This window comes from Capsicum annuum, chromosome 12 (assembly GCF_002878395.1).
Source record: "Capsicum annuum cultivar UCD-10X-F1 chromosome 12, UCD10Xv1.1, whole genome shotgun sequence".
Classification (NCBI taxonomy): Eukaryota; Viridiplantae; Streptophyta; class Magnoliopsida; order Solanales; family Solanaceae; genus Capsicum; species Capsicum annuum.
The window spans coordinates 148,424,156-148,439,506 of record NC_061122.1 but is presented as its reverse complement, the minus strand read 5'-3'; the positions used below and the strand labels follow the sequence as shown (position 1 = coordinate 148,439,506).

The following is a 15,351-nucleotide window of genomic DNA, read 5'->3' as shown; positions in this document are numbered from 1 at the left end:
AAGGAACATATTATATATATATTTTTTTATATATGTAATAGAAAACTTCATACAAAAGTAAAAGAAAGTGAGTTTTTTATGGAAAAAGGACACTGTATAGCACTTTTTAAACAAATAGCTCAAGTTTGATATTTTTTCAAAAAGTGGCTAGTCGAGTATACTATTTTCACTTTATAGCCATTTTCTAATTTGGATCATTTTGGCCCATGCAGTTCAGATTCAGTCCATATACAATACTGATACAGTTTTCAACTTGGGCCTCGACCCTTTTAAAAATATTTTGATTTTTTTTCTATAAATTTTTTAATTGAAAAAATATTCTGCTTTTTTTTATTGGTTAGAAATAATAATTAAATATGATTATATAAAAATGGTATAATTGTGGTGTAGAATGTGTATCTATATAAGATATATGTATAGAAATTGTATAGTTCTATCAAATATGTATGTGTATGAAATATATATATATATATATATATATATATATATATATATATATATATATATATGTATGTATATATATATATAAAATATAATATAGAAAATGTATAAAAATTATATAATTGTTGTATAAAATGTGTAAAAAAAAAAGTATAATTATTGTATAAATTATGTATTAAAATTGTATAATTTTCATATAGAATATTTATATGTATAAGATATGTATAAAAACTGTATAGAATGCGTGTAGAAATGGTATAGAACAAGCCAGCAAATTGAAATGACTAGAAAGTGAAATTTAAATTTCATGGTCATTTTCATGAAAATAATTTAATTTGAAGTATCGTTTCTGTCCTTTCCCCTGTTTTTATTTCACTAAGTTAGAGCCTAAGCATATGTCCTTCACTCTTAAAATTGTAATATAATATGAAGGCCAAATATTAAACACTGCACAAATGCACTGCATAAAAAAATCAGACAAAATATAAATTTAATATATAGAAAATAAGATAAATAGTGCACTACTATGAAAATAATGCACTATATAAAGAAAACTAAATAGTAGGGCTGCTTATCGGACGGATTTGGATCGACCATTACATTTAACGATTTGGTTTAACGGTTATCGGTTTTAAAATATACAAATTCACTAGCCAACCGATAAGATATCGGTGGTTCGGTAACAGATAAATAATTATCAGAAAGTTATCGAGTGGTTTATTGAACATCCACAATTCCTACTTGAATTCAAATACCTTACAAAAACATAACTGAATAGTTAGCAATCTCAATCATAACAAATTTCTCAATTTATGTAGTACACGTTTCAAAGAGAACTCTCAATATTGTAAACAAAAAGTTTCATTCACCCAAGCTATAGTACATTAATTTCTCTTCACATTATGATATTTTTGAAATAAAAGTGACATATATTACAACAAATTAAGTATTTGATCGTACCAAGCTCTCGGGGATACACCAATTGAACTATGTGCTTCAATTTCCACATGCTTAATACCAGAAACTATTTCGTGGATTTCCTTTTCTAGCCAATCAACTTCAGCCCCTAATGCTGTTTTCTTTACTTTGAAAATATATTTAAAGTTTAAGTCGGCGGAGCTTTTGAAGTTGGCAAATCTTCTATTGTTTTGCTTCTTTGTTTGGTAACTTTAATACTTTACTATTTAATTTTTATATTATATCAGGGTAAATTAGGAATGGACCTTTAGGTTAGAATATAAATCCATAAGATTTGAATTTTTATTTTATAATATAATATAAATTAATATGTATTCTATATATTTAGGTGAAAAGATATAAGTATATATGATAATTCTTAATGGGTTAACGGTTTACCCAATAAGAAAATTGTGCAATCCACCCCACTCCAATAAGCCGTTAATTAAAAAAATTTAATCCATTCACCAACCGTTTATCCGAGAAGCCAATATCTATAAGCCAATAAGTCGATTTTGCGGGTAGCTTATTAGATACAGTTCGGTTTTAAACAGCCCTACTAAATAGTGCATTATATAAAAAAATAAATTGCACATAAGAATAATATATATATGAAAAAAAATAATAGTACATAAAAATAACTAAAAATTACATAAAGCCACAACTTAAGTATCGTTTATTACACAAAATTCCAACTCTCAAAATATATTATAAAAATTCCACTTTTTCAATTTCTCTCTCTAAAAGTACATATACATTACATCACTATTATCTATTTACAAATTTCACTCCTTGAAAGATGCCTACAATCAAGGAGCAACTTTCTATAAATTATCAATTTTGAATTCTCAATTATATTTGATTCAATCTCTTCTTTAATGACATTTTTTTTTTTCAGAAACTCCATTAATAACATTCTTAAATTTAAAATTGAAAGTTAGTAAGATTTTTTGTATACTTTATCAAATCAAGATTTTGACTGAATAAGTTTGTGTGTATATATATATATATATATGAATTGTTGTGTGTATAAACTAAATTGTTGAAATATAGAAATTGTTGTGTCTATGTACTAAATTGTTGGGATAAAGAAATTGTTGTGTATATGAACTGGAAATTTCAGGGTAAACAATATACAAAACATTTTGCTTTGTACAAATTTATATATACGTAGAAAATACTTTCATCGTTAATTAGCAACAATACAAACTGAAAGTATGCATATGTTTACATCTATATAGAATTTATAAATAAATATACATATATATTATAAGGAAGGTTAATTACTAATTTTTTGTTGGAATTAACATATGCTAATGAACACATGGTAACATACGTGAATGAATGATAAATTCATATAGAATACACATTAGCAACCACAAATTTAACCACAAATCATATATATATACATAACTAAATTTTACAGACAATTGTTTTGTGAGCTCAATTGTATGTTAACTTTCGATAATGAACATGAATTTTCATAACAACATTTTGTAGTTGACAAATGCATAGCAGATATGTATACAAATACATATTAACACCAGTTTCAATAGTAAACTATGCAGATGGTACTATACTTTGGTTATACATTGAATACACTTATTAACGCGATAGTATGAACTAAATTCTTTCACATGTTTTGACTTCAAGACAACAATAGCGCGAGGACAAGGAATCTCGTCTTTTTAAAACTCCTCACAGATGCACGATCCACTTTCGAGGTCAACGATGTATCTTCTTTCAGAATCATAAACTGAGTAGATTCTACATATACATAGGATTACTGAGTAAATTCTGCATATTTATTGTGTTTTACACATGATTTATCAATTTTTTTTTGTATAAGTGTATATATCTACATATACACAGGATTACTATCTCACATAAATCTGTTATGGATTTTTTGAATGCTTGTATATGTCTACATATACATAGAATTACTGTCTCACATAAATCTATTATCGATTTTTTGAATGCTTGTATATGTCTACATATACATAGGATTACTGTCTCACATAAATCTGTTATACAATACACAATGAATGTATATTTAATATTACAATCAGTTACTTCACATGAATACACTATTCCAGTTTTTTACGACTTTATCTCACAACAATTTCAATCCATAAATACTTAAAGTTCCCATAAAACTGCATATAACATAATTATTAGAACATGCAAACAAATTAGGATTTGCAAATATGAAACTTAAGTGAACAAATGAGATTAGTTACTGCATCCTTGAGAAAGCTTTGCATGAATAGCAGTTCGTTCTTGAGTTTTTCAAACTGTTGCCTGTATTGACTTAGAAACCTGCTTTTCTCAGTTAGAACTTTCAGAAGTTTATCCAAGAATATAGTTACCACTGCATCCATCATTTCTTCTGCGTCAAATTTTTGAAATGCAGCACAATGAAATTGGATCACCTGATAAAACCAAAGAAATAAATTATTCTGTTTCGAATCTTCATTGACCAGAGTACCTCAAAAGAATAGCAAAATTCATCTTCTTTAATTCGAAATAAATTTTTCTCTTCCAAAAACAATCAAAAACATAGCTCAAATTGTATTTGATTTATGTTTTTTGGTCAGAATTTAGTTTTATGTATTTGTGGTTTTCAAATTTTGAAATTCTATTGCTGTTACATGATTTAAGGATGTAGTAATCCACTTATTTAATTAATTACGTTAATTACGTCCTTAATTGCAGGATATCCGATATTTTTTTTTTGAAGGATATTAATAGATTCGAATATACATACGTTGTGTTGTATATGTCGGTTGACGGATATATATTAATAGGAAAAGAGAGTAAATTAACTAAAAAGATATAGTGTAATTAATTCTAAAAGGTTGGGATTTATGTTATTTATACTGATGTACTATTCACATTGTGCTGTAAAAAAAAATCCCATATATTTTGATCATTTTTTATATTTATTGACATAGTTATTTTACTTTTTTCAAAAATGCTGCATATTTCGGTCGCCAGCTCTTGTTACGGCGTCCAGATCAGCTTTACCAAAAGCAGCCAGTTTCCTCAGTTGTTATCTCCGCTCCGCCAAATCCCAGTAACCAAGAGCTGTCCTTTCCTTCCCTTGTCATTTTGAAAATCAAAAAAAGGTTGAAAAAGAGGGTAAGAGATGGAATATGAAGAGGAAAAATCCATTGCAATGGAAGAAGACGACGTAGAAAAGGCTTCTTCTCCTTCTGATGATTCTTTTATTAACGACGATGATGATGATAATCAACAATCTCTTCCTCAGGTTTAACATCGCCCATCCATTTCATTTTTTTAAAAAAATTATTCTTTGGTTGCACGAGTGTTTTTCTTTCTTTTTGTTTCATTGTTTTGTAGGAACCCTTAACTGATAAGGAGATTGAAGAGCTCATTGCTGAGCTTATAGAAATTGAGAGTAAGGTTGGAAAATCTATTCCCCCTCTCCTCTTTTTTTTTTTTTTTTTTTGATTTAACATTGAATTTTGTCGGTTGCAGTTGTCTTTTAACGTTTTTTTGGGCTGTGATTCTTATAGGCTGCAGAAGCTCAAGAGAGTTTAGAAGAAGAGTCACTGTCTAGAGTGGAGACTGATGTTAGGGAAGAGTTGTCACAAACTCTTACAGGAGATGAGGTGCATTTTCATTTCATTTTTCTCATCTTTAGAGAAAAGTCTTTAGAGAAAAGGGCAGCCACTAAAGCAGGACCCACAAGGGTCTATTGGCCGCAGCCCCTTACCTTGCATTCCTGCAAGATGCTGTTTCCACAACTTGATCCCATGACCTCCAACTTTAATGTTTATCAATGAAACTATTAACCTCCTTGTCTATTTACTTTGAATTTTTGGTGATTTTCAGCTGGAAAATGCTGTAGCTGATGAAATGACAACCTTCAAAGAAGAGTGGGAAGCTGTTCTTGATGATCTGGAGACTGAAAGTGCTCATTTGTTGGTATGCTTTATTCTTTATCTGTCAAATGGGATTTGTTGATTTGAGAGAAGACTGAAAAAAGGGACTTTAACTACTTTGTTATCTAGAAGCTTTGAATGAACATAAAAAGGGTACCTTTTTCTTGCTAATTTCTGATTAAAGCATGCTCAAGGATGTTTAGTTTACACTAGTAATGTATTGGCAATGTACTTAGGGTCAAACTTCATGAAAACAAGAGCACAAAAGGACAACATTTGCTTTTAGTTAAACTGATAGGGAGACATAGCAACAGTGTTTATTTTTAAAATAGTAGTAAAAGTAGAGGGGTAAAAAGGTAGGGGTAGGGGTAGAGAGGCACCTCGTACCTTCCAGTAGCATAGGTGTCAAGTTACTTTGCCCACAATGCTTAGACAGTCTTTTTTTGATAACTGTGGTGTCTGCTTGTGTGCACCTCGACAAATTCCTCAGGAGACCTTCCCCCTCACACCAACAACAGGTACTAGGTAGCTCTGTCTAGACAAGGCTAGGAGCTTAGGACAAATAGGAAGAAATCACCTGGTGTTTTTGTTTCTTTTGGGATTTGAACCTGAGACCTCATGGTTCTCAACCCACTTTATTGACTTCTGGGACACACCCCTGGGTGCAAGTAGGAAGAATCCACCTAGTATCTTTTCTGCTGACTTTGAATCCCACCTGCATAGGTGTTGAGTAAATTTGCCCACAGTGCTTAGGTCAATAGGAAAAATTCACCTAATCTCTTTTCTACTGAATTTGAATCTTGGTCCTCAGTTCCCTACTTCCCCGTGTTTTCACTGCAACTGTTGAACTTGGAGGCAGTCAATTAATTTCTCAACTACTTGAAAGTGACACTTGATATTTTATCTGAGTTTCATGCCAAATTTACACTTGGCTAATGCTGTCAGGTTTAGGAGATGCGACTGGTTTGGATAGACGTACTATAACCTGAGGTTTCGGGGTTTCACATTGATTTGGATGATTTCGAAACTTAGATAACAGTTACTTAAACACATTTATATAGAAGGCAAAAGAGACAAATTCTCACAGGAACAACTCTCAATGGAACTGCTTCACAAGGCATATAAAACTGATGAAGTCATTTCAATCTTTTTTCACATATAAAAAAACTAGTGAAGTCAGTAGATGGGAACAGATGAACTCACGGGAAGAGAGTATGTCGAATCATTGTTTATGTTGTGGAATATTTGCACTAGTTTGACTGTCAATGCCTCCATAATTTGGTCAGGAAAAGGTCTTTTATCAAGTGCAGTTCTCTTGCTATTTTTGTGATATGTAACACCCAATTGAACTAACATTTGGTTTTCCACACATCTTGCTTAACTATAAGCTGGAAAAGGCAAAGAAATTAGAGTTGATTACTTAATGATGTTTGGTGGGCCTTTTTTAAAATCTCATATTACCGTGTAGACACTGTTTGGCTCATCATACAGTGATTGGAAGGGCCAACTCGTAGCTACAAAGTATACGGATTTTTCTGTACCCCAATTTAGAATCTCAGGCTCCCCAATGCACTGTTGGTTTGCTCATCACACAAGGACTCACTTCCATATTACCTATACTACTCCAACTTTTGATGTCTGTTATCCCATATGCTGCTGACAATTAGGCTACAATGCACCTTTATTAGAAAAAGAAATGATCATTAAGGATAAAGTTATGCATAGCAATTAGGTTACAAAAAAAATCTGCAGCTTTTTTGAGTTTAAAGAAAATTGAGCCAATCAATTGAAAAATGGAGTTTGAGCTTATCAGCTGAAAAAATGGAGTTTCCTTTCCTTTTCATAAATCCTGATATGTAGTTGTTTAATGTAAAGGAATAGAGAACAGGGCAGAATTGAGTTTTGTATTACATTGGTTTGGGGAATGTTGGTCAGCATTCGTTTCAGTCTGTAGCTATTTGAGTTAAAGAAAATTGAGTAAATCGATGAAAAAAGAGAGTTCCTTGTGCTGTTTCTTGATATCTGACATATAGTTGTTTGGTACAAAGGATTTGAGAACAGGGGAGTATTGAGTTCTGTAATCTCACATCAGAGGTGAGATGGAGAGGCTGTTTCCGATAGACCCCCAGCTCAAGACGGAGAATTGAGTTCTGTAATGCTTTGATTTGGGTGATGTCATCCAGTGTTTGTTTCAATCTGTAGCTGTTTTGAGTAGATGAAATAGAGCTTTCAATTCAAGAAAGCAAGTTCCGTTTGCCGTTTCATGATATCTGATGTCTAATTGTTAGGTAAAAAGAATTGAGAAAGGGGAGAATTGAGTTATGAAACTCATTGTTTTGGGGGATGTCAGTGAGAAATACAGAGAATTTGACTTATGACAAGCTAGTATATATTTCAATAACATAAGGAAAGAGAATATACTTGGATTTAGAAAGGATGTAAATTGTTAAGATTGTAATGATAGTCAGCCAACTTAAGCTTTTCTTTCAGCCGTATTAATTCTAATTTTTGTCCTTGCAATAGAAGAGGCCCTTTTGTTTTTATTATTGATGTTTTATTAACTTTAATTGTTTTCTCTTCTCTCAGAAAGGTAACTTTGAGCATTCATCATGGTGAAAGTTCATTTAATTCTTATCACAAGCAACTGAGTGCTTTTTTATTATCTTGATGGATGTGTCTACATCTGAAATTTACCTATTGAAATGATCACACTTTTTTGAAGGACAAAGTGACATTAAATTATCTCCACTGACATTTTGTATGTCCTAGTGAAGATTAAGAGGGATGCCAGATCAACAATCAGTTTGAAATTTTACTTTTCACTTAATCCAGCATGCATTTATTGCTGTCTTGATCTATCTTTTCCATGATATAATAGGTGCACTATATGTTAGTTGGTTGTCATGACCTTAATAAAACAAAGTACATTCACACAATTTTCTAGGGAACCTATTGGCATTTCAAGTTCAGTTTTGTTATCTCCTTTATGTTTGGGTGAGTGTTTTTAAAAGTCACCATTTTGTCGTTTAAAGTATTGAAGTGATGCGAAGCGAGGGTTTAACGCTACAGGGGTGAAACCATGGGTTATATTGAAGTGTGTATTTCAGGTTTTCAAAAAAGAAGTGTGCATTTCAAATAAAGACACACATAGCGATCCCAAAGAAAAACAGCGGTTCATTGAATCTCAATTTTGAGGAATTGAATTAATATTGGCATTATTGTGCATTGGATGTTTGACATTAGCTTTTAATTGCACTTTTATTATATATTACTAAATTCATATATTGAATTGTGCGCTTCACTTTTTTTTTTTTCGCTTCTAGCCCCATGGACCTAGTGTTATAGTACTAAATTCATATATGTAACTGTGCGCTTCACTTCTTGCTTTTCGCTTCAAGCCCCATGAACCTTGTTGGCTTTTTGAATATTTTGATTCTAAAAGCACTGGTTCTGGTAGTAGATATGGGGTGGGGCCTTCGAAAGGAAAATAAAAGAGGAGACTGAATTATTTACCATTTCTTTTTTTCTTTGTCCATGTTATAGACGGTCTAGTTCACTTGGTTAAGCCACTAGACTCCTCTTTGTTTTTTGAATATTTTGATTCTAAAAGCACTGGTTCGGGTAGTAGATATGGGGTGGGGCCTTCGAAAGGAAAATAAAAGAGGAGACTAAATTATTTACCATTTCTTTTTTCTTTGTCCATGTTATAGACGGTCTAGTTCACTTGGTTAAGCTACTAGACTCCTCTTCGGTTTTCTTTTTAACTACAACAACAAAAACAACAAACCCAGTGTAATCCCACAAGTGGGTCTGGGGAGGGTAGTGTGTATGCAGACGTTTCCCTTACCTTGTGAAGGTAGAAAGGCTGTTTTCTATACTCTCGGTTTGAGTAAAGCATAACAAAATCAGTAAGAAAAGGAAATACAGGAGCTTTTTCTCTTTTACTATGTGATTTGTTTTTTATTGTTATGTCGTGTTGTTGTTAGTATGCTTGATGTTTGTAGCTCTTAGTTCCTAATTCTTTTTTATGAGCTTCAACATGCTGATATGATTAGGAACAATTGGATGGTGCTGGAATTGAACTCCCTAGTCTCTATAAGTGGATCGAGAGTCAGGCTCCTCATGGTTGCTGCACTGAAGCATGGAGAAATAGGACTCAGTGGGTTGGTTCAGAGTTGACAAACGACCTAACTGGAGTAATTGCTGATGCTGAGAATTATCTTCAAAGCCACAGACCTGTAGAAAGGCAAGTGACTCCACTATTTTTTCCAGTTACTAACTCAGTGGTAAAAGTTGCGTGTTGTGATTTTGGCCACTGTCTATATTATGGGGCAGGCGATATGGAAAAGTCTTTGAGGAGGGTGCCAGTGGCTTCTTGGCAAAAAAACTTGCTGGAAATGATGGCAGCGAGGCTCAGGGAGGGAGCAGCAAGGTAGATTGGGACTCTTTCAGCAAATTATGCTCTGATAACTCGTCATCATCTACGGGTACTGTTTCATTTGGAAGCAAAGGTTGGGCCTCTGTTTACCTCGCTAGTACGCCACAGCAAGCTGCTGAGTTTGGACTGAAATTTCCTGGAGTGGATGAGGTGAATCAGTTTGATGTATTTCGTTATGATTGGTTGAGATGTTTCCCTTGTTGCATGTTTTTGCATTTCAATACATGAATAATCTTCTTTCGTTTATTTTGGCCTTGCGTGCCCCAATTGCTACCGCTATATCTCCTTGATGTTGCGCCTGAAACTTGACCTTCAATACTCCTTACCCTCCCCGACTGATTAGTTTGATACCGCTTTATCTCACTAAAGTTGCCTCTGAAACATGACTTACATTCTTCCATTTCCTCTTCTACCCAATGACTGACAAACTTCATTACAGACAGTGGCCCTTTCTACTTAACATCCCACATGGCAGAAGGAACGTTGACCATACTTATATCTCCCAAGAACAGAGGCATTTGAGTGAGAGGTACTTGAGCGAGGATCTATGAATAGATGGGAATCATTGATGGCCTGCAGCCAAAAGAAGCGAGGGAGAAAGGAAAATAAATGTAGATTGCTGAATAATTTGGGCAATTAGTGTGAGAAACTTAAAGTGCTCCAAAATCGTTGGTTTAGAGAGGATTTGACCCAGATTTCCTATCTAGGGAGTATGTCCTAGGGTGTATACAATCTGAGTCGAGTAAGAGAAGAAACCACGAAAAAACTTAGCTGGCTTGAGCTTGACTGAGCCAATTCTTTTGATGTTTGAGGTTGACTTGGTGCTATATTTGAACGACTCATGCTTCAAGATACAAAAAGACAAAACTCAATCAGGGTGACCAATCAAGGATATCAATTTTTTTCAATCAACCATGGTAGAAGTAGAACAAAGACCAGAACTAATTATCCTCCGACCTGCTACTCCTAATAAGAAGAAAAATCTCAGAATAATAGCTACACTTCTCTAATTCAAAGAGCTAACTTCGAAGATATTTCGGAGCTGGAGAATAAAGCGAGATGATGCTAATAGGGGGCTTTGCATCAGTAAAACATTTAGTGAGTGGAGGCATGAGAAGCTAATGTGTGGAGTTGTCATGAAGTGCAAAGGGAGGAGAAAATGATGGTGTGCTGATAAAATAATGTCAAGGTGATTTCTTCTCTCTGCCTAATCCTAAATGGGCAAGAGGTCTTATATATCTATACTCGTTCTGAGCTATCCCAGACACCACCATTATTAAAAAAGGGTGCAATAAAGCAGTGAGTAGAACTAGAAGCGAAGAAGTTGAGTAAAACGGAGTGACTATTATTGTAAGAGGTGCTTAAGTTTAAGATGAAAGAGATGATGCCTTATAATTAGTATTATGTTGAGTGTATAGAACCAACCAGGTGCTTTGTAGTTTTTTTTTATTCTATGCAATCTGTTTTATTTTAAGTATTGGAATAGTGATATAGGAGCTCTGATTGCGATATTGTGTAGGAAGATTGTAAGTGAACAAAAACTCGAAGTCAAATAGGCCTTTATGTCATTCAACTTCAAATTGGTAATTTGAGGCTCGGGATTGGTTGTATCCATATTCTAGCAGTTCAAGCTTGAAACCTTATGGGTCAAGCAAGCTTGAGGAGCCTGTGATCGGACTTTGGCAATTTACACCTCTAATATGAACAAATTACTTGAAGGGATAGTGGATATTTTGTAAGTATGAAATGATATACGACATGATATGTAAAAGAACAAAAAAGGAAGGAAACAATGAGAACACTATTAAAAAAGAGGCACAAATATTCTACATTGTAAAATTACAGAACAACTTTGGACAATGTTCATTAAAATCTTAGCGGAATATCTTGGGCAATGCCCAGAAGGATCATTGATGTTCTACACAGTTGGGGGGAAGCAGGCTCTCAGGCAATAGACAAGGATAGATGGAGAACTGTCCCAGGAAGTGTTTGGTGGACAATCTGGAAAGAAAGAAATTCCAGATGATTTGAGGATGTGGGAAGAAGATCAAGTGATGTAGCACAATGTTTAGAGGAACTCTCTAATGTGCTAAATAAAGTAAACCACATAATTTGTTGAAGGAACAACTTCAACGTGTGGTAAGATAACGCTTTAAAGACGATCCGAATCCACGGATAACAAGAGCTTAATCCAAAGCCCTTAAAATACAAGATCTAATCCAAGATCTTAAAAGAAAACACAAAGTTTCATTAATAGAAGAGTTGAACTTAAAAACTACATAGCTAGAGGTCATTGCCTCTATTCATAGGCTTCAAAAGCCTTTGTACAACTCATACACAACTCATTGACAACTCATAGTTGACAACTCATTTTCTTAATAGCTAAGTATTCTAGAATTATGTAAAAGATAAACTTGACAACTAGTAGCAAAGTCAAATTGACTTTCTCTTTCTAGAAGTAGCAAAATTGATTTTTGATTCATGAAGGTTCTGGACTAGGTTTTAATGTTCCTCATCATTATGGACTAGGTTTAGAATTTAATGTTCCTCATCATTCTCCTCTACTTCTTTGAAACTCGACCTCGAGTTTTCTTCGTAAAGTGTTTGCTCTAGATGATAGAGTGATAGGTCAGCCACATTAAAAGTATTTGAAATATTCATCTCACTTGGCAAATATACCACATAGGCATTGTCGTTGATCTTCTTTAGAATAGTGTATGGGCCATATTTCTTTTGCCTTAATTTTCCGTGAACACCAGTAGGCAATCTCTCCTTTCACTAAATCAACCACATGTCTTGGAACTCTAGTGTACACAATGGAGAAAGGGCTACGACCCGTAGACCTATGCTTAGAATTATTGTAGGCAAACTCCGCAAGGGATAAAGCTAAATCCCATTGTCCTTTCTTATCTCCACAGATGCATCGAATTAAATTTCTTAGAAATTTATTCACCACTTCTGTTTGGCCATCTGTTTGTGGATGGGCAGTGCTTGAAAACTTCAATTCTGTGTTGAATTGTTTCCATTAAGTAAGCCAAAATGCAGCAAGAAATTTGCTCTCGATCGGAAATAATTGATCTTGGAACACCATGTAGTCTGACTACTTCTTTGAAGAAAAGATTAGCTACATGATGGGCATCCGTCGTTTTACGGCAAGGGATAAAGTGAGTCATTTTAGAAAATCTGTCTACTATCACATAAACAACATCATGTCCTCGCCTTATCCTTGGTAAGCCAAGTACAAAATCCATTGATAGGTCTTCCTAAGGTGCACTTGGAACGGGTAATGGCATATAGAGTTCGGTGTTTTGAACCTGACCTTTGTATGATTGGTAAACGGGACACCTTTGCACAATTTTGCCGGCATCTCTCTTAAATTGTGGCCAATAGTAGCGTGCTTCCAAATTAGCAATAGTTTTATCACGCCCAACATGGCCGCTAAGATTACATGAATGCATCTCTCGAATCAACTTGTCTCGTAGAGAACCTCTGGGAATACATAAGCAGTTTACATTAAAGAGATATCCATCTTGTACCACAAAGTTCTCTTCTAATGGTAAACCTTTCGTTTGTTTAACCCAGATTCGCCCGAAGTCTTCATCATTTTCATATAGTTCTTTTATTTGGTCTACTCCTGGTCACTCAGCTTCAAAAGAAACCATGAGACTTGCACGTCGGCTTAAAGCATCTGCCACTCGATTAGTTACTCTGGACTTGTGGACAATAAGATAATTGAATCTCTCCAGGTATGCTGCCCATCTTGTTAACATGCGATCCGCATGTTTTTGACTTCTAAAATGTTTCAAGGAATGATGATCAGTGTAGACAATAAACTCTTTAGGCATTAAATAGACCTCCCATGTCTTCAGTGCTCTGTTTCTATAAACGGAACACAGCTCTTGCTGGTAATTACTCCACTTTTGTTTGCTTCACTTAACTTCTCACTGAAGAAAGCAACAGGTTTCATTTCTTGTGATAAAACAACCCGAATGCCTGCTCCACTAGCATCACATTCCAACTCAAAGGTCTTGTTAAAATCGGGTAACACTAATACAAGAGTATGACAACTTTTCCTTAATCTCCATGAAACTAGCTTCAGCTTTTTCATCCCGTTTGAACTTCCCTTTCTTTAAACATTCAGTGATTAGTGCCATGATAATACTAAAGTTCTTCGCAAATCTTCTATAGAAAGTGGTGAAACCATGGAAGCTCCTCACTTCAGAGATAATTTTTGGAGTTGGCCATCCCTTTATTGCATCTATTTTAGACTCATCAACTTGAATCCCCTCACTTGAGATAATAAAGCCTAAGAAAGCTAGTTTTGTTTCAAGGAATACACACTTCTTTAAGTTAACATAGAGCTCATTCTCCTTTAATACATCCATCACCTTTTTGACATGTTCAAAATGTTCCTCCATATTTTTTCTATAGATCAATATGCCGTCAAAACAGACAACTAGAAACTGTGACAAGAATGGACGAAAAAGCATTAGAAATTCCAAATGGCATAACTAGCCATTCATACAACCCCTCTTTTGTCTTGAATGCAGTCTTCCATTCATCACCGGGTCTAATTCGTATTTGGTGATATCCGCTTCTTAGATCAAGCTTCGAAAACACCTTTGCTCCACTGAGTTGGTCAAGCATGTCATCCATTCGTGGGATAGGAAATCTATACCTTGTAGTGATTTTATTGATAGCCCTACTATCCACGCTCATCCGCCAAGATCCATCTTTCTTTAGCATGAGTAGTGTTGGTATAGCGCATGGACTTATGCTTTCTCTAACATGTCCCTTACGCAATAACTCTTCTACTTTCTCCCTTAGAATTGCATGCTTTTTTGGGCTCATCCTATAGTGTGGTAGGTTGGGAAGACTAGCACCTGGAGCAAAATCTATTTGATGTTGAATATTCCTCATAGAAGGTAGATGTTGAGGCTCTCCAAGTATGCTTTGGTATTCAGATAGGAATTTCTTTTGTTGGTTGCTCATCTCCTTTGACGACTAATGCGGCACATAATTTTGATTTCTTCAAGTCTTGAGCAAATTCTTTTGGATTTTGAGTGATGGTTAACATTTGGATTTTGAGTGATGGTTAACATACTCTTCTCCTCTACTTTAGAGGCATTATTAGTAATCTTGTTTGGAAGTATAATGATTTTTCGTTTGTTCCAAATGAAAGAATACCAATTGTCTCTTCCTTTATGTGTGGTGTTCACATCATATTGCCAGGGTCTTCCAAGAAGAACATGTCATGCATCCATATCAACCACATCACATAGAACATTTGATCAATAATATTTACCCAAAGAAAGTGGTAACCAACATTGTTTGGTGATCCTGATCTTCACTCCTTTCTTGAGCCATCCAATAGTATATGGATTCGGGTGATCATGTGTCTCAAGATTTAATTGTTTAACCATATTTTGCGAAACTAAATTCTCACAGCTACAACTATCAATTACCAACTTGCATTCCTTTCCATTCACAGTGCATTTGCTTTTGAATATCCTTTTTCGTTGTGTCTCTTCAGGTTGCATGGTTGAGCATAGAAGGCGTTTGACCACACATACTATTTCTTCTCCCTCTTCTTCACGTAGTTCGGGT

At 34.4% G+C, this 15,351-nt stretch overlaps 1 protein-coding gene across 1 annotated transcript in view; it reads left to right on the top strand.

Annotated features, from left to right (window-relative positions):
- Positions 1-4,353: 4,353 nt before the first annotated feature.
- The window catches only part of LOC107850211 (protein CHROMATIN REMODELING 20), an 83,540-nt gene continuing 72,542 nt past the window's right edge, over positions 4,354-15,351 (top strand). Inside the window, 6 exon segments of the mRNA XM_016694625.2 lie at positions 4,354-4,669; positions 4,762-4,824; positions 4,938-5,033; positions 5,257-5,349; positions 9,362-9,552; positions 9,642-9,894. Of these exon segments, the coding sequence (XP_016550111.1) occupies positions 4,547-4,669; positions 4,762-4,824; positions 4,938-5,033; positions 5,257-5,349; positions 9,362-9,552; positions 9,642-9,894 (819 nt within the window). The 5' untranslated portion in view covers positions 4,354-4,546.